At 35.3% G+C, this 20098-nt stretch overlaps 1 protein-coding gene across 6 annotated transcripts; it reads right to left on the bottom strand.

Moving 5' to 3' along the window:
• Nucleotides 1-1855: 1855 nt before the first annotated feature.
• On the bottom strand, nt 1856-19243 carry LOC120260953 (rho GTPase-activating protein 7-like). Of its 6 annotated transcripts, XM_039268553.1 has the most exons (28): nt 18997-19243; nt 18873-18909; nt 17319-17453; nt 16285-16321; nt 15033-15109; nt 13866-13936; nt 13708-13786; nt 13481-13625; nt 12651-12770; nt 12000-12077; nt 11733-11788; nt 11550-11637; nt 10182-10266; nt 9575-9818; nt 9265-9492; nt 7900-8268; nt 7772-7824; nt 5333-5393; nt 5142-5225; nt 4832-4948; nt 4581-4747; nt 3879-3948; nt 3347-3395; nt 3186-3265; nt 3062-3110; nt 2904-2959; nt 2414-2809; nt 1856-2242 (listed from the first exon to the last, which is right to left on the bottom strand). In XM_039268553.1, the coding sequence occupies exons 3-28, from the start codon at nt 17451-17453 to the stop codon at nt 2087-2089; spliced, it is 3150 nt and encodes a 1049-aa protein (XP_039124487.1). In that variant the 5' UTR covers nt 18873-18909; nt 18997-19243; the 3' UTR covers nt 1856-2086. The 6 variants fall into 6 exon arrangements, with proteins under 6 accessions (XP_039124487.1, XP_039124483.1, XP_039124486.1 ...); XM_039268549.1 differs by having other exon boundaries at nt 2904-3110; XM_039268552.1 differs by having other exon boundaries at nt 2904-3110; nt 11568-11637.
• Between the last annotated feature and the right edge of the window lie 855 nt (nt 19244-20098).

Below are 20098 nucleotides of genomic sequence, written 5' to 3'. Positions count from 1 at the left end.
CTGAGTTGTCCAGTTGAGGGATTTATATGCTTAATGCTTTCATGGAAATTGTTGTCCTGCTTACATTTATGTTGGTTTGGATGGTTAATGCAATTTAATGTGATGAGAATTTTGGGATTTGATAAGAAGTTCTGCACTTATGTTTTCGGTTGTTGGATCAGATCAGAAATGTGGTTTAGGGCAATAAGTCGAACACTGGACACTTGGGTTGTGAAACACTAGTTTGTGTGACTTAATGAATTTCTTTTGATGTTTTCTGCTCTGTTATTCTTCGCATAATGAATTTCCGACGTAGTTATATTGCTTAATTGCAAATGTACCTTATATGAATCAACAGAAAATCACTGATTCATTCAGATTTTTATGTAATGTAATACAATAGATATAATCATTCTCACTTGGCCAAGTTTATGATTGTAACATGGTTCTAGGTGGCAATTCCTCCAAGATTTGTATTAGTTTGTGACTTGAAAAATTCAAGTCATTTGAGAGGAAGCTCGTCCTCGAATTTTCTCAGAAAACTTAACTGACATAAGATTACTATCGAACAATTCTCAAGCTTAAAAATCAATGATCTACAATTACTTATTGTCATTGTGTTTTTGTTCAAATTTACATAGTTGAACTACTTTTATAATATTTTCATAGTTATTCTTTTTATCGATACTCGAAGGAATCTGTCAATGTTACTGTTAGAATCTCTCCCGCAAACTAAGACAAAAATACTATAAATATGTATGTATGTCACTCTTTTCTTGTTTTGATGAAATTTAGGAAAAGAATGAGTTAATTATCCAGCTTTGGAAACAACCACAGTCCAATAAAACACAATCTCTTTCCCTTCTAAAATAATCAATAAATCTACCATTGTTCACCACCATTGAGTTTCCAAGGAAATTTTCAAACCTATAGAGAGAATTAATATCTTTTCAAAGGTTGATGAATTCTTTGGGTTGGTGATCCTCCAACTATGTAATATAAAAAAAGAAGATTGAGATACAATATTATATCAAGATAAGATCACCTCTCTTGATAACTCTTCTCCATTCTTTAACACAATCTAATTACCATACAAATTTCTTAATCTTTTCTCGAACTCAAGCTTCAGTCACTCTTGCAAGAAATATATTAAACCTCACAAATTAATACTTCATCCATTCCATTTTATCTGTCACAAATTTATGTTTTTTTTATCTGTTATTTTCTAAGAAGTATTTATTATTTTTTTTTTTCAAAATTATCCTTAACATTCTATTCAATTCTCTTCTTGAAATTAAATATGAGAGAGAAATGTGAAGATATAAATTAGGGGTAATTTTAAAAAATAACTAATCTTGTATAAAATTTTGTGAAATAACTAAGTTTCTTGGTATGTGAGATTCGGTTAATCACAACAGATAAAAAGGAACGAAGGAGGGAGATGTGTTTGTATATATATAGTTTATTTCCTTTTTGGGAGAGTTTATTATGGGTTGTCTCCTTCACCAATTCCAAACCAAAATAACTGTCAAAAGATTTAATTGCAGATACTTTGGATGTCTTAACAGCATTTACTCATGAAAGTAGCATCCATTGGTGAGGACAACTGAACAACTAAAAGTGGCTTATTTCACCTTAGTCAAAACAAACCAGTGATTGGCCATTTCTCAGATAAGATTTTTAAATAAAATAAAATAAATAAACATATCGGCAATCTACCCTTTCTAAGGGGCAATCCGGTCAAATGGTGATGCTGGCTGGGGAGGCCCCGCCCTTGAATGATTCAGACAACATATTGATCCCAGAATCATATAAGAATTATTTATTTTAAAAACATTTTGAAAAAATAACTCAGGAGAGCAAATAAGGCATACTTCATTTGAGGCATTGGCAAACTGGTATGCTTCTTGATATAACTGCTGTGCCCTTTAATCCAAAGTACAAAAGGAAAGGAACCAAAAGTTAACAAAAGGATTCTTCAACATGGATGAGCTTTTCATGTTGTTAGATGACAGTAAAAAGAATAGCTCAACATTACGCAAATATATATTGGCTCTATACATTGGAAGCGAGAATTTGGAGATTTAGTCTAGTAAACATTTATAGGTCATCTTGAGCTGGTTGGAAGAGGACCTTCCGGAGCTGACGTGCGATTTGCATCAAGGTTTTGCAGTTCATTTACAAGCTGGACCCGCCGTTCCTTGAGGAATTGAAGTCTGCTTGTCAGCTTAGTCAGTGCAGACGATGTTACAGAAGCTATTTCCTGTTGCAAAAGCAGAGTAGTTTTCAATTAACTTCATTTTCATCTGTTAAATGTTTGTTTGATACTACGATTTATGTTAGAAATTCGTAAGTATGAGAGCCCACAAACCTGATTATAAAGAGAGCTGGGGTATAACTCAAACAGATAAGAGTAAACTTATAAAAGGTTTACCTCACCCCTTGAACTATATTTCTTTGAAGAAACTTCTAGTGAAGTTGGGTCACCAGAGGATGGCACATTACTTAATCCAAAAGATTTCAGGTTGTCTAGGTTCGTTGCACTAGATTGTTGCTTCTGGGGATCCTTCCTATTTGGTAAAGACCCTGAATCTTCGTCCACCTTCTTCGCATTATGGCCTGATGAAAAAGACCCAGCCGATAGGATATTGTGGCTTACAGGTAATGACTCTGCAGTAGACTGATCGTCATTGGAAACTAGAGAAGTACTTGTCAACGTTACAGCATTTGTCTCTGGTTTCATGGGAGGAGGATTTGCCATCTCATTCCTTGGCTTTTGAGTGTCCATGCCGATGACAGACTTTTTTTCATAATAGGAATCGGCTTGAGGCTAAAGATGTTAAATGCATTTTAGTTTGAACAAAAAATACGGAAAAAAAAAGAAAAAGAAATCAGAATCCATGAAAAAGAAAATGGAGACTTACATCATACTTTGAAGAGGTTCTCTTCGAAACAACTTTATGGCTAATTGCTGGCTCATCTGAAAATGAAGCAAAATTGGACCCTTTAGGTACTGAGCTATTCTTATTTGTGTCCAGATGTTGCTTCTGGGTTGGTTGCATAGTAGATGAAGAAGGCGAACCTAGAGTTTTTGTATTGGCATCTTTACAGTTTGCTCTAGACAAGACATTCTGCGCGTGGACAAACAAACAATTAGCTACCAGAGCTGGCTCAACTTTGCTGGAAAGCACAATGAGAAAGATCACCTCATCCTTGATAGAAGAATTCTTATGTAGGTCATTGGTCCCAGCTGTTATTTCTTTGAGAGAGGGAGACTCACTGATTCCTACAGATATATTATCATAAAGACTAGTTGGCTTGAGCAGAGTATTCTGGGGAAGCTCATGTTTTGGGTAAGAAGACATACCTGATCTCAGTGCTTGACCATTCTGTGGGTCTCTTCCAGATGAACTATGCTGCAAAACAACAATTGCTACTCAATATATGGCACATTTCAGCGAATGAAGAATCAATTTTAAAAAGTGATCATGCCAGATAAGCAATTTTCATTTCCATCAATAAGCGTCACAAGAACAAATTGAATTATTATGTAGTATAGTATGTATTTATGCAAGTGTGTAAGCCAATAGGTGCCGTAAATGTAAATCGAATTGTATGTTCTTGTCCTGTGGTACTATGATACACTCTTTGGAAGAAGGCTGACCATACTAGGTAGGTGGAGTAGACCTGGGCTCTCCAACAAAAGCAAATTTGAGATGCGAATATAAAAAATCAACACATGGGTGCGGGCGCAGACATGGTAATCTCCTGCCAGAGAGCTGATTAACCATATATTTGAACAACTAGATGTTTTGGACATAAAGCAATACGGAGGCCTTTCATAAATGAGGGAAAAGAAAATAGTTGAGAGGAAATTTTCAAAAATATGAAAATCTTACTTCAGTTTGTGATACATTGTCCATTTCCCGTACAACAGCAGTACTGGCAATCTCTTTCTGTTTATCTGCCCTGTATTAAACGAAAAAAATTGAATAAACAATAAAGTACCCAGGTAGATAAAATAATTAAACCTGTAAAACTTGTCATTTTATATTTAGAATTCCACGGTCATCAAATTTCCCAAACTAAATTTGCCACAATATAAAGAATACACCAATCAATACAACAAAAAAGAAAATAGAACAGTTATATAAATCTTATACATCCTAGACTAGACAGTGGAAAAGAATTATGTAGCATGACCCTATTAAGAAATAAGATGAATTCTAAAATACATTCTTCTCATCTTGATAAGAAGGTAGGATAAAAATCATAACTTAATGCAGTTACCAAAACATTTGGATTATCCACAAAATAATGCTAAGAAAGACAATGATTAGTTCAATCAAATTATGAAATAATCCAGGCAAGTTTCTGAAAATTGTTATATGACTTTAATCTTGAAATTCAATAAAAACATTGTGTACTGACCAACTGTACTAGAAAAGAAAATTGTTCCGACTCCTTAAAACAAAGAAAACCAGCACATTCACGGTCTATTGTGTGGAGTGCGAGAATACCCATTTTGATAACTGAATGTACCATGAATCTGGAAATGTTCATAGAGGTACAAAGAGAAGACACGCAGATAAAATCCTTACCCATCTAATTGATGCATTCTGTATAATTGCTGACTGCAAGATTCACACAAGGAAGCATAGCCTAGCTTCATCTGATTACTTAGCTGCCCACGAAGATCACTAACTTTATGCTTCAAATTAATGATATCTGCTTCCGTAAGAGCAATTTCCTCAAGATCTGCCTTTGTCTGTAGGACAATGCTACACTATGAGTCTGGCGCAAATTTCAACTATATTAATTGATAAGAATGTTTAGTATCATGGAAATTGACCTTGCAATCCACAATTGCTGTTATTGGTAATTGCCCACGTCTAATGTTCATTAACCCAGACTCCAAGGACTCCTTCAAGTCTCTCTCCTTCTGTAACTGCTCCCTTAACTTTTCCACCTGTTGCCCACAAGATAGTCCAAAAACAGAAGTCAGCAGCAGACTATTGTGCCAAAATATGCAGTTACCAGACGCAATGGCTTTCATCCAAAATGAAATGCAAGGTCTTTTCAAATGTCAGCTGTTTAAATTGAGAAAAGGAAAATCAAGCAAAGAAATTCATGAGGACAGCAATGTCCTTTATTAGACCTACATCTTGCTCAAGAGCCCAACGTCGTTCATGCAGTGCTTCCTTTCTTTTCTCTAAACTTGCCTGCAGAATTGCATTTCCTTTTACCTGATCATGCAGACCTTGTCTGTAAATCATTCTGCCTACAGTATGCTAAATTTCTTGAGTTCTTTTATACCAGAAAGTAAAAAAAATTTACTGGCTAGGAGAGCTACCTCCTTTGTAATTTTATTTTGCAGGTCAGTTTTAGAATTCTCGAGCTTCTGAATAGCAACCCTGGTCAAAAACAAAGAGTCAGTTATAGCAATACTCAGCAGGAGATTAAATAGATTAACATTTCCAGTATTATTTCCTTCCAATAGAGACAAACTTATTCATCACAAATAGAAAACTGAACTACTATATTCAGGATGCACTATAATTGGAGAAAAATTATTTTACCTTAAGTTCTTTCACCCTAAGCGAAGTTTCCTCCAAATGGTTAACCCAGTTGTTGGTTCTCCTAATGAAATTTTCAATGTATGTATTATCTTAATGACCTAATAAAATTCTATAAGTCAACAAGCCCCAAAATAGAACAGCCAATGCATAAGGCAACTCCTATCATTCTGGAGTTTGGGATGGGCTTAAATGTGCAAACCTTACCCAAGCTAATGGAGAATCTGTTCCCTTGTGTCTCCAATGTCATAACCAATTCCACAGTTAAAAACATTTTCGATGTGTCAAAACCCAACTTCAAAGACAACCCAGATAAAAACAGTTTTGTCTAGGGATGTGAAGGTTTTAAAAAATGCATTATTAGCTCTAGATACAAAGGTTATACCCCCCTAGTGTTAAATCTCAGACAAACAACAAACTTCTCAGTAAGACCTGGTCTTCAAACATAGCACAAAAATCAAGCAAAACAATAACAAACAATATATATGATTTATACAAATTTGTGGGGCATGCCCTTGCATTTCCTATAGCTACCAGTTCACATTTTTGTTGGTAAGGTTTCTAGTTATACAAAGGTATAATGATGGGTATATAATAAACATTATGTCAGTGATTGCGGATTTATGAGTAAGAATAATGGATATGAACAAAATGTTCTGAAATACCCTTCAAAGCATCCAATTTGATAAGGTAAACAAAGGACATGACCCAACCGGTTGTTGACTAGAAAAGCTCCTCCCCTGTACATTATGGCACATATTACAACTTTCAAGGCTAGTATATAATCATCATGTGGAAAAGCTTTGTGATCCCTCTATTCACATAGAACATGATTTTTGACGATAGTTTAGCTGAACTCTGGCATAAATCTGCTGTGATACAGCAAAGACAAAGGATTACATTGATTTGAAATTTTGAATAACAAATATAATTTGAATGATTGGGTACATATTTCTTGATTTTCAACATGAACTCCAGACATGAAAAGATGAGGGAACTCACATAAATTTTGCACTTAAATAGTAACAAAACAGCATTTATAACACTACACACACAAAACTTCGCAGAAAATGTAAACCTTTTACCTAAAAGTGATGTAAATAATTTTTCTGATTTCCGAAACATTTCTGTGCGAAAAGATGCTTGTAGTTAACATCAATTCGTAGGTCCTATTAATAAGTCTGACATGGGTTGTTCTCGTGCTAATGAAGCCAAAAAGGAGACACACCTGAGATGAACTTATCCCTAATATTATAAGTATGGCTAGGCAAGTTTATCTGGATAATTAATATATTTCAATCCACACACACACACAAAGATTTTAGAGTCTTCAACATTTGTGCAAGTTAATTTCTAAGCAAAATGGAAATTCTTTTCTTTTAATTGCAAAACATCTAACCTACTCTCATCCTATCAGCTTAAGCTTCTGTGCTGAATCATGCCCAGATAACATGTTTAGCTAGCATCTAACAATCCTTTCTTGCAAAATGAATCAGCAATATTTTTGCTTCATTTTGCCCATAGTACAAAACCAAACGTCTCCCAGCTTTTGTGTTAAATTTCCAGCACAAAAGTTTGAACTATGGAGCACCCTTAAGTTGATTAACCAACTTGAGAATATTAATCGCAGGTAGTGACTGCTCTATTCATATACTTAGTAGCTATGCCTTCCTACCTCATCCTCAGCTTATCCGTTCCTCCTATGCCTCCATATTAAAGTTTAAGCCCTACTCTTATGCCTTCTTAGTCATGGGCCACTGTAATTCAAGTTTGAACAATTAATTAGAAAAGAGATCCTTAACTTTATTTACTAATGCTAGCATTGGTTGTTCTGAGCACGGACTGGTATATCCCCATTGCATCCATATCTAGACCTTCAAAAAAGAGTGTGTTGTCCACAATTTCATTGCCATTATGCCGCATGCCCCCAAATTTCAATTTTAGCAACCTTCAGGCATGCTACTGAAAGTATAGAGTGAGTTTGCTCAGGTTGAATTGCTTCAAGACCAAACTAACCAAGTTAGAATCTACATGCTAAACAACATGATTGTATTGAGAAACAAATAAGTCTATAAACAATAATGCATAGTTTAAATAGCATAACTATGAAGCTAAACAGGAAAAATGCAATGAATGGTACCTAAATACTTAAAATGGAAAATTTCAGAAGAAAAAAGTTCAGAAAAAAAAATACATAGATGAAATGCATTACTTACTCATCATCTTCACTAGAGTACTCAATTGACTCCATGGAAAGATTCTTTCTTGCCTGAAAATATAAATAATATCAGAGAACATTTAACTATAACAGTAAAGAAGAATATTTTGGATTATGTATACTCACAGCCATACGCCCCCACACAGTTGGTTTTCTGCTAGTGGCTGATGGTTCTATCAAGTCCTCATTGAACTTGGAAACACTTGAGGGTAATATATGACTAACAGACTTGTGCATTGTACTCATACAGTTTCCATTACTTCCAGTTGCCAAACGTGATTCAGAAGTCAATGCAGCTGCAGAACTACTATTGCTCCTTTCAACATTTAGTAACTCATCACGTTGAATGACAGTTGCACTTGCTATAGGCAAAGGTTTCTCAGCATCCTTTTTTAACAAAGAAGTATCTGCTGCATTCAATGCTGCAGCAGAAAGTACTGAAGGGTGGTCTTTGTCACCAGAGAAAGTACGACCCATATTATGATCATCAGAGTCCTGAAAAGAGAAGGGTTGTCAAAGAATAGCAGTTCATGCAAATAGTGGAAATTGATAGTAAACAAACTTTTGACAAAAGCATTAGAAATAAAAAATCCACAGAACAAAATAGTGCATGAGAATCATCAAAGTCAGGATTTCCAATCAATGGTTAGAGCCTTTGATTAACTGAAGAGCGGTATGACTTTAAAAAACAGGTCTTTTTTTATTGTGGCCACCAAGAACCATTCAAGGAAAGAAAATTATATTGAATTCCTAAACAAAATCAAGGTAAATGAAAATCAGAGAAAGAAAGTAAATAGTGGTAAGATATATATCGGCACCAGATCAGGAGGTCCTTTGCCTCGTCTTCCCAGCTGCAATCCATCTCGCTAAGGCGAGGGCTTCTTGCCATTGGGATTTGTGAAAACAGAAAGAGAATTGACTCCTAAGATCATTTATCGAGATAAAAGCTTCTCCTTCCCTTCCTTCTTAGCGCTACGTGAGAAATAGAAAAACTAGCTCCGACTCCCGAGTGATTAAACTCAAAATCATTTTCTCAGTAAGTTCCTTCGGTCCACGCCGATGAAAGAGACCGAAGAAGGTGCAACTAGCGCTTAGAGTTCGGTGACAGGATAAACTACATACCCAGAAATCATATATATATATTACTGAAATAAGCTTTTGCTCACCTTTGCATATTCAATAGATGTCTAGGAAGATATTATACAGATGTTCCTTAGGTTCATGACCAAAAAGCACTTGGTCAAACAAGGGATCAATCCTCACCTGAAAATCGGCATTCAAGAATATTCTACTTGGCAAAGTTTCCATGGCAAGCAATTCAGTGCCAATTTTTATGGTTAGAAGTGTGAGCTTATTAAGGAAGTTGATTCTATATCACTATCTATCATCATATAAAACACTTCCAAGAAAGTGGAAACCAAACAGAGCTAAGGACAATTTGTTAGGCCAAATTAATTTGAGGGGTGAACCTAGCTGATTAAAAAGGCTGACCTTATCATCAGATAGACCACAGGCAACTTCACTTCCGCTTCTGCTATGCTTCTCATTTGATGAATGTTTAGAATCGTCATCTATATCTGCTTCAACGTCTATATCTGCATCATGATATCCATCATCTTCGAGGATGTCATCATCTGTCGACTCTTCATCCTCGAAATCATCATCTTCTGAGTCTGTATAAACCTCAGAAGATAAAGAACCTTCCAGTGAAAGATCCTCCTGGGTAGACCAAAAAGCTGAAATGCATTAAGAGACTGTAACAAATATATCTCATATTGTTCAGCAAGGTACCAAAACTTACATTAAATATCCTTTCATACTCTTCAAGTAATATTATTACAATGGCTTGAGCATGGTTAGCGGCAGCAGCAGCTTGCAAGAGCTGAAGAGAACCATCTCCACCCATTTTAAAGTCATCATCAACCTCACAGTCACCATGAAGGAGTGCACGGAGAAGCAATGGAGCCATGCAAGCTGCTAAAGCAGATAAAGTCATCCGATTCTCTGATTTGTGAGAAGCAACAATTCGCATCATCTTAAGGATCCTGAAAAATACCCAAGTTAAAGAAAAAAGTTTGAAGTTTTGCTCCATGGGAAAATAGAAATGGACAAACCAAATGCTGGAGGGAGAACAATCTTCACCAAACAAAATGAGGATAGTAACAAAATACAAACTGCAGCTTAGTTTATTGTGGGCAAGTCATGCTATTTTTGGCCAACATCTAAGAGTAGAGAAAGAGAATGATATAATAAACTAAGCGAACTACATTATTAATGGGAAAGTTAGTAGCAAAAGGAAAAATATGTATAGTAATTATTCCATATTATCAGGCATACCAACAATAGTTTAATAAATCCAAATGAATCATCCAAGAAGGGGTAAGTTATCACATGACTATCAGGCGTACCTTTGCAATAAATGTAGATTAGGTTCAGGGAATGATCCATAAATTGCAGCACGCAAAGCATCAACTCTGGATCGACGATCAGTTCCTATTTAATAAAAAAATTCAATAAGTTGAACCTCACATCTAATTGTCAAGAATGTATAAAAGTTGGTCAATCCAGAAATAGTCATACTTCAAACACAAGTCCACATTATACCAGGAAGAGTTCCTTCAATAATACCAGACTTATATGAAGGAAAGAAAATACGTATTGAAAAATAATGGAAGAAACAGAAGAAGAGATTCAGGCAAGGAAATCACATCATTCAGTACCCTATATCTAATTTTAAGTATTACCTCGTGACCATCCTAGGAAAGCAATTTATTTACAATCATCTAACAAAACATGCAAGTCAATCAGCTAAAGCAACTTTATCAGTTCATACATGTATCTAGCTGCATGTGTCTGCTTGAGATTTGTTATTCTAAGAATGCAAAGAGCACTGAGAACTTAAAACACCTTAGCATCCACACAGCAACATTGCATTTCCTTAAGCAATCCTCTTGTATTACACACAGCAATTATTTCCCATAATCAATGAGAAGAAATTCAAGTCTCCACCAAAGGAACTACAACAAAAAAGAGCTATAATCTAAACTGACAAACCTGAATATTTTATTACATTGTTAAAAAACACAGCAGAACAGATTTCATTCTCTACTGAAGGAACGATAGCTTAACAGCTACATCAAATCCCACCAACCTTTAATCTTTTATTTTATTGTTACATTAACAAAAAACTTCTGAAATGCATTCCTAAGAAACCCCATTGATACTAGGCAGATGCAAAGCTGTACTACATCAACAGTTTGACTATTTAATCAGTGGTCAATAAATCAGCAATTTAAATTAAGATGCCTGACATCTCAAAAAATTGATATGGAAGTGCTATGATGTGCAGCAGATAGAACGAACACATTAATATACACTTGATTCAACACAAAAGCTTAAGTCAATAGGATGAAAGACCCAGGCATTTATTCATATCCATTTTTACTAACTTAACCAATGTGGGTTGTTAGTTACTGTAATAGCCTTGAGAAAAGAGCCCCAATAACTTGTAGAGACTTTCTAGCTGCTCTGAAAAATATACTTGTGTACTTTATTGGATACATTTTATAAATGTAGACACACGTAACCAATTAAAATCACAGCAAACATCAAGAAATACAACAAAAAAAATGTGAGGAACACAAGTTTCATATAATCTCCGTAGTACCAGAATATTAAATAAGAACCAAATAAGACTAATTAATTGGATTTCAAAAGTAAAAAGAGAAAGTTGAGTAAATGTGTTGTTATGAGTAAAATGGCATGCAGAATTGTACCATAATGCTCTGACTTACTGTATGCTTCTACCAATGCAGTACAGCAAGAGGCGGGAACTGGTGATGATGGCAATTCTCGAAGCACATGCTGTCAACAATAATTGAGGAACCATTTGTACTTACGTTTATGTTATCATGATGACAGCAGCTCAGATGTTCATTCAATAGTGAACAATTGCTTACCTTGATACAATCGCCAATAACATGAGCATCCTCATCAGCAGAAAATTCATTTTTCCCTATAAAAGAAAATTTCAAATACAGACCAAGTCAGATTCTCTAATGGAACTATCAAAATTGTGAAGAAACATTTATCAGAAGCTTATAATATTGATCAAGGAATATGCAAGATAATAGTATGGTTCTGCAAAATGGAATTTTTCACTTGAAAGAGAAGAACCAGTGATGAATGTAAATAAAAATCTAACAAGATGAGGATATAAAACAGACCCTGCTCGTATTCTTGAACCCTCCGCTCTACCTCTTCAACATCAGCCGATTGGCGCAGGATCCCTTCCACTTTTATTCCTGTTCAGTAAAGTAAACAGTCAACTGGACAAAGACAACACATTTAACTTATCGTTGATAAGGTGTGGAATTTTTCTGTTATAAGTATAAGGTTGTTATAAATTTGCACTCTCCTTATGCATTTCTGATGAATAACTTGGGTGTTTGACATTAGTCAGATGTTAGCGAGTTCCTAAAAAAAGTTCATGAGAATCTTCATAAACCTTTATTTTGGCAATTTAATTACAATGGTAGTTAGTAGTCGCACACTATGAAGCAACGAATATGGAACCTATGTAAAATATATCCAACCTACCAAAACTTAACTAGAAACATGTATTATATACTGGCTGCTTAACTTCATAACTTGCTTTCTAACATATTATGAGATAAAGGAGCAAATCATATGAGTGTAGAGTACATATCCATAGAATTATTCATAAGCAGCTATTATAAATCATCATCAAATATAAATAGCTTTTGTAGAACAAGGAATGTCACCTACCATTATAACCAATTTTCACAAAATTAGACAAAAATATCACTTTTATTTTTAACAAGCAAATGATGGCAAAACAACATGAGAGACTTCACCATATTGTTCAATGTATCTGAGTGCCTTTTCCAGGAAGGATGGACTTCCATCAATATCTTCAAGTGCAAGTAATATTGGTCTTCCAACCACCAAGGATTTCCCAGGCCGCCTATCCCTCCCTGAAACAAAATAGCAAAAACGGCTTAATCAGCAATAGTATAAACTATGATGCTCACTATTCACAAATTGTACCTTAATAACTTCATACAACCATGCTTGTAACATAGATTACAAAGAATAAATTAGAGTACATGAGGAGAATCATTACACATGATTTCAATGTGGATAATGAAAAGTCAAAAATCATCGAGAATGCCTTGAGTAAAGAATACTGTAAGTTAACAAATAAAATAAATTATTTCTTATCATCAATAACAAGGAAATTGATTCAAGGTTAGCCTGCATTGGATGACCTGAAAAATTGTCATTATGGAACTCAAAACTATCTACAGCTGTCAAAGTGGAAAATCATCTACCTCATTGACGCAATCAGAAGATGATGTCAAAAGATTTATTCTTTCCTTCCTCTCGTAATGAAGGGAACTACGCATGAAGCTTCATAACAAGCATAGAAATATGTGCAAAAAAGAAAGGCAAAATATGACTTCAAAATAAACAAAATATAAGCATGGTAGAAAAAATTAAACATGGGATTGGGATTCTGGATCTCAATTTGTTTTAGTTGACTGTGCTTATAAACTTGCTCAGCTAATTCCTATCCCTTTGTGCTTTCAACTTAAGTGAACAGTCAACACATCAATGGGATGCAAAGAAAGTGGTTTTTGTCAGACAGATGTTTATTTCTATAGGGATTAGAAAAGAGAAGTACATTGTTCAAATGAGGCTTCAATTGAGTCAGCGACATCAGTGCGCAAGATTCCACTCTGGCCCATTGCAAGAGCTGCACTAGGTGCTTGAGCCAGAGCATTTTCTAATGCAGTCTTCCACTCATTTAGATCTTCTAAAGTTTCTGCCTGTTAATCCAAAGAAGCACAAGTGAAGATAAGGATAATCACAAGCAAAAAGTAGAGAAGAATACGATAATTTAAGACAAACCTTGAGAGTAAAAGTACGCCCATCACGACCATCTGGGAAGAGAACTGTTAAAAGTTTTTTATCTGGTTTCACAACAACACTATACACATATATCGTAGTAAGTTTATTTCTAATCGGAGACATTAATTAGTTTTCTGGTGATCAAAAGGAAGGTATACCTTCCCGAATTGGTAAGGTCAATACCACCGAGAGTAAGATTTGGTTCACTTCCTTTCGGAGGAGGCACATTCTGAAAAGTAAAAAAAGAGAAATAATAAGTTGAAAGTGAAATTTACAAAATAAATAAATAAATAAACAAGTGGATTCAATGAGCACATTAAAATTCATTTAAATATTATAATTTTTCAAAGAACTGAAGGTTGTGGCACCAAGACTGAAAAGGGAAAGGGCACAGAGATAAAAAATAAAAGACAAACAAAAATCAACTATGACAATGCTGGTGCAGATTAACAGTTTATTTTTCAAAACCAATTAAGGGGTAATATAAAACAGATTGAAGGCTGCGCCTTGGATCCATAAACCAGTTTCCCGTCCTATGCCACTCCATTTAGAAGTCAAGTTTCATTGTCACCGTGTTTGCAGCTAATTTCTCAAGTAAAATGCCACACATACAGCTCCTATGCTCAATTTACAGCAAGATGACTTTGCAATATAATTCTAACCAAAAGAGGCCCCCGCCCCCACAACCTAAACTTAAATTTTTATTTAAGAAAATTCCAAAACTTTTAAAGATCCATTTGCTGGAGAAAACTGAAACAACTATTAACTCTATAATTCTTGCGAAATCCAGCAAGAATACATTTGAAAACTTAAGAAAATGGCATATGTTTGATGTTTAGCTTTTGTAAAAGTATTTGAAGTAGGTCTATGTTAGGTTCATGGAATAGCAACCCTTGTGTTTATTAGGTGTTTTTGGCACTGCTTTGCATTTTCTATCCTGTTCTCCAGGTTATGCCAAACTGTTTGGTCAAGTCATAATATATATATATATATATATTTACTGTACAAAGATAATCAAGACCAGCATTCAGATTAGACATATTGTGTTATTAATTATCGGACTTCTGCCTTTTCTTTTAAGATTCTTGTGTGCATCCTAAATCCACAGCATGCAATGGAGTTTCTTAAATAGTAATCATGGTTAAATGTATTAAATTCTAATCACAGCATCTCCCATCAGTTTATCCAACCATCAAATAGACAAGTTGACCAGCAGTAAATAGCTTTCATACTCTGAGAATATGCAAATGACACTAGCAATAAACACAGAATAAGATGTCAGAAAAGGGATTTGAAGATGATGAGACAATGAACCCAAAACTTACTGGATCACTCCTAAAAAATACTAGAGATGTCCGTGTAAGAACGAACCACCGTTTCTTCCATGACGTCCATCCTATACCTGCATTTTTATAAATACAAAAGATGGAGAGAACAATAACAAGACACTAGATTTTTTAAACTATTTCATAAAATAACTTATAGAAGAGTTGTTGAGACACACATTTTACAGAAGGACGGGGTTTGGAATAACGGTGGAAAACAAAAATGGCTTGTCAACAAACTCAAAAACAATGATAAGTAAAATAGTAAAAAATCAATTTTCTACTAACAATAACACAAAACTCATTATAATGTGTAACAAATAGAACAAGCGCATTATCCAGGCTGGATTCAATCCAAAAGCTTACGCTTGTTGGATAAGAGACCCACACTTTTATATTCATATTTGTATTTACTAGATTAACCGATGGGGGATTATTAATTACTCTAGTAGTACATACCCAAAAAGTGATAGCTAGAGAAATTCAAGAAACTCTTTTTTAAAAAGAATTACCATGGCCTTCAATGTACTCTATATTATGAATCTTTTGTGGTGGTGATATTTCTGCTGAAGTTAATAAGCCAATCCACTAAAGGGATGCTCAGTTTGGCACGAGTGGCAGAAGTGCGGAAGAAGATAGCAGTGTCAATTCTATTAGCAAAAGCACCATTGCTTTAATGATGAAGTACACTTTAATTTACTTAATCAAGCACCCCACTTAAATTACTTTAGTCCAACTCCCATCAAGTCACCTAAATGAAATGAGGAGAATTTAGAAGTTAGCAGAAGCATCTTCGCTTCCACTAACATCAAAACAAGTACAGTGAAAGGGAAGTTGATTCACTCTAGCACTACAACACTTCTGTCGCTTAGCCTACAGTAAACACCATTTTAAAAGATTGTGCAAATTATATAGAATTGTGTTAGGGTGGATTTGGGCATACCCAAAAACATATAATATCAACTAACAAGTAAAGCAGGTATTACAAAATCAAATACACCAAAAAAGTTTTAAAAAAGAAACATTAGGCACAGAATAAAAAATTTTGATCTTGGAAAATAAATATTCCAAGACCAAAAGGCTAGCTCAGGCTTAAAACATTAAGTAAAATATTGGGCCCATGACATCCTAATTACAGCCCTGGATATCAACATAATGCTATTGATACAAAAAGAAAAAGAAGAGGATGAGCATGTGACATATTTAAAGAAATGGTGAGCCTTTGTCACCGAGGATTAGGATGGCTGCTTGCCTCTAGATGACACAAGTAGTGGCCCGCTCTTGATGACCTGCAGAATTGTATGAATCTTCACAACCAACATTTTTAACAAATAACAAACTATAAAAGAAGGTGGTACAAAAACCAAAATAATTCATTAGAGTAACAGGTTACATTAATCACCTAGAAAGTCCCCTGGATGCTCATTTGGGGTTCAGATCACTAGTAGAGGAAGGCATCCAACAGGTTATACTAAAGGTAGCTACGTAACATAGTTAAGGTAATGATATTATGATTCATGATAATTGATGTACATAAAAAATCAATGACCATGAAAAGATATCCTGAGGGAACTTGTTGAGGATGATCACAGAAGATTTGTACAGTATATGAATCTGGCTGAGGATACTATGTGAAGACAAAGCAAAGTTCCAATGAGCTGAACTTGAAAAGAAGAAAAGAGTCAGGGAACATAGGGCCTACTAAATGATATGCTCATGAACAGTAAAGAGAAAACATGCATATTACATAAAAGAGCTCTTGGGAACCAAAGAGGAAAAGGTGCAGAATTAAAAGTTAATAAAAAAATTCAAACAAACAACCTTTGCAGAAAATTAAAACCTTGATGAGGATGAGTGCCTATATTGCTAAAAGATGGCGAAACACACTTTGGCTGTGTTTAACACTGCTAATAAATTCAATCAAATCTTCAAATTAAAATAGGCAAGTAACATGGATTTGCCACATCTGGCAACCCAATAATTACCAAAATGAACAAGCAAGAGGAAATAAAAGAATTAAAAAATGTGCTTGTGATTCAACTTTAAGCTGATTATATGCACACTAGGGAAAAACTTGCAATTTCAAATTCTGAAAGATTGCCCAAATGAAGGATAATTGGAGCAGAATATCCAAACCAGCTCAATGCTCACATGCATCAAAAGTATAGAATCCTGATCTCATGGCATGCAACAAATTCTTATCCAATGTCAATGCAGTCAAAGCTCAAAACTGGAGATATATATAGTAAACTAAGAACACAAAAACACTAGGAGGAAGTCTATTACCTGGCAATTTGGACATTTATTTACTTGTTTCTCAAGATTTTCAGGAGTCTTTGTGGTCCAAATATTTGCGTCTCCCTCCCCACATCGACAAGTTTTGCATTGAGGTGCATTGTCATTAACATGAGAAGAAGCCATCTGCAAGCAATATTCGGCACAATAAGACAATGCACTATATGCACTGTACACATGAAGAAATCCATAGTCTCTAGGCTTCTAGTTGGGGCATCACCATTAGTAAGAATTATCACATGAACTTGGGAAAATGGATGTAATAAGAGCAAACTATATTTTAAAATTGTGAAGATACTGGGGAAATTTTAAACCATATGCCAGTTCAAGTTCAAGAAAGCAAAAATAAGACATCAGTTCCGTAAATAAATTGTCAATCTAAGTTTCCTAGATATTTTCAATACAAACAAGCTACACCACCAGAGCATATGATGTTTCTTAGAGCTAGAGAGGTGTATGTGTGTGTTGACACATGCAACTGTTTGCAGGAAACCAAGAAATGTGATTAGCTTTCAGCAATCACGAAGGTTGATGGTCTCTCAAACAACAAAATAATCTTCAACATGAAGATATTGTCATCAAGTTCATAGCCATTTATATTCCCTAACTTTCACTTCACATAACAATTAAGGTCAAGGCCAACTTGAAGATGAGATAAGAATTTGTGCTTGAAGTCCTTCACTGCTAGTGTGATCTACACAAGCAAATTGGATGAAGCAACAGTGCTCATCTTGGATTTTCATAAATACTACTTAATTGCAGCTCATGAATTAATTTTGCAATCACAAAACATAACTTAAATGCTTAGTTAGTAAAGCCAAGAAAGTTGAATGTGTGAAACATAGGGACACAAGAGAAACTTTCAATAATAAGCAGGATGCACTAAGAAAGCATGTAATCGCTAAATTAGACAAATTTTTTAGAAAATAAACTGAACAAATGCTTGACTTAATAGCCTATGATCCTGGGTGCAGCACTAAACCACCTCCTCAATGGCAATGTCAATGGCATTTTGGCAGCATTTTTCATAATGTCCCTGCTAAACCTGAGAAAATCATCTCTAATGCTCCTGCAACCCGTATGATGCCAAAAGCTCCACTAGGTTTGGTATATCAGAAGCAATAAATATGCCAATTACGTTTCACTCAATGATCAAGAAATGTTCTCTCTCACACATAATTTCCATTTTCTCTAATGTCACAAGAAAAGCATTTCTAATGCTACTCGCAACTCCTATAATGCTAAAAGCTCCATTAGTCTTAGTATATTATAAATTCCCCAATTAGGTATCACTCGACAACCAAGAAATGTTCTCTCTTGCAGAACTTCCATTTCCTTGAAGTTACAAGGACACAAAAATCAAGAACTCATTCAACTCACAAATCAAAGCATTACAAACAGCACTCAACTAATCATCAAGATAAACCCTAATAAAAGAAATCCACACCACAAAGAAAATCACCAAAAAAGAAAAAAAGAAAGGAAACAAAAGACAAGAACAACAATGAATCGATCCAGAAATAACGAGAGCAGAGAGCAACGAACCAGGGATCAAGAATCGGATAAAACAACAGCTACAAGCCTGAAGACCACGATCCACGATCAAACTCCATTAAAGAACAAAAAAAAAATTTAAAAGTTTAAAAATCAAAGACTCAGGAATCCAGACCTGCTCCTCCTCCGCCTCTTCCACAGGGAAGGGATGCACTCAAATCATTCCCTTGAGAGCGTCATTTTCACCTCATTTTCCTCGTTCATCTCCTTCCCTTTCCCTCCTCCTCTGCCGCTCCGAGCTTCTCGCGCGCCCACTCCCTGGTTTTATCTCCTTCGAGGCGCTCTCTCTCTCTCTCTCCTGCTGGCGCGGCCCCGAGAGACCCGGGCGTCCCCGCTCTGCCGCTTTTCCTCGAGAACGCGAGAGCGCGTGCTGTGTTTTATAGCTGTTACGAAACCATCATTGTAGCGCACTAAGCCGTTTGAAGGATCATATCACGAGGCATTCGTTTCTGATCTCTAGGGAAAATAAACGGGTGAGATTAAATTTGAGAGGAGAACCAGCTTTTAACGTGCCCCTGTTGTTTGCCATGTGTGATGGGCCCCATTGGTTGGATTTAGTGGCCGTTGTTTGTGGGCCCGTTAATTTAGTCAGATCTCACGTCGCGATCGTTACTGTTGATCGCGAGGAGAAACAAACGGTTGAGATTTGCGTGCCGGTGATGTTTTCCCGGGGCATATATTTTAAAAATATATCAGTTAGAAATAAGAATCATTATAATTACTTTTTTAAGACATGATTAACAAACTACTCATTATTATTATTTTTCAAAAGTCTGCGTTTCTAACTGAGTGTTTGAAATGTTGGTGTCTTGAATATTATGTTTGAAACCCCAATTTAATAATTTTTTGTTTTAAAAAACTGGGACAAAAAAATTAGGTTAAATTCTTCAAGCAAATCAATATTGTTTATACAATCACTTTGCAAGTGCACACATTATGTTGATACTTGCAGACAAACCTCTGTAAAACCCATATATTTGTCTTTATATCCCCATGAACACTTCCAGAATGAATTTCAACTTGTATATGACCCCGAACCAAGGCTAAAAACCTGTTTAAGCACTAATCCAAGGCAGTGTGTGTACAGTAAACAATACTTATGAGAGTGCGCACAATAATACGGACCTAATCGTGCACCCACAACCGCGAACCCTTAGCACGTAGTCACCTACTTGTGTCCAACATGTTTTAATCCCGGACAATATGTATCAATAGAC

Source organism: Dioscorea cayenensis, chromosome 5 (genome assembly GCF_009730915.1).
Source record: "Dioscorea cayenensis subsp. rotundata cultivar TDr96_F1 chromosome 5, TDr96_F1_v2_PseudoChromosome.rev07_lg8_w22 25.fasta, whole genome shotgun sequence".
Taxonomy (NCBI): Eukaryota; Viridiplantae; Streptophyta; class Magnoliopsida; order Dioscoreales; family Dioscoreaceae; genus Dioscorea; species Dioscorea cayenensis.
This window is presented reverse-complemented; position numbering and strand designations above follow the sequence as displayed.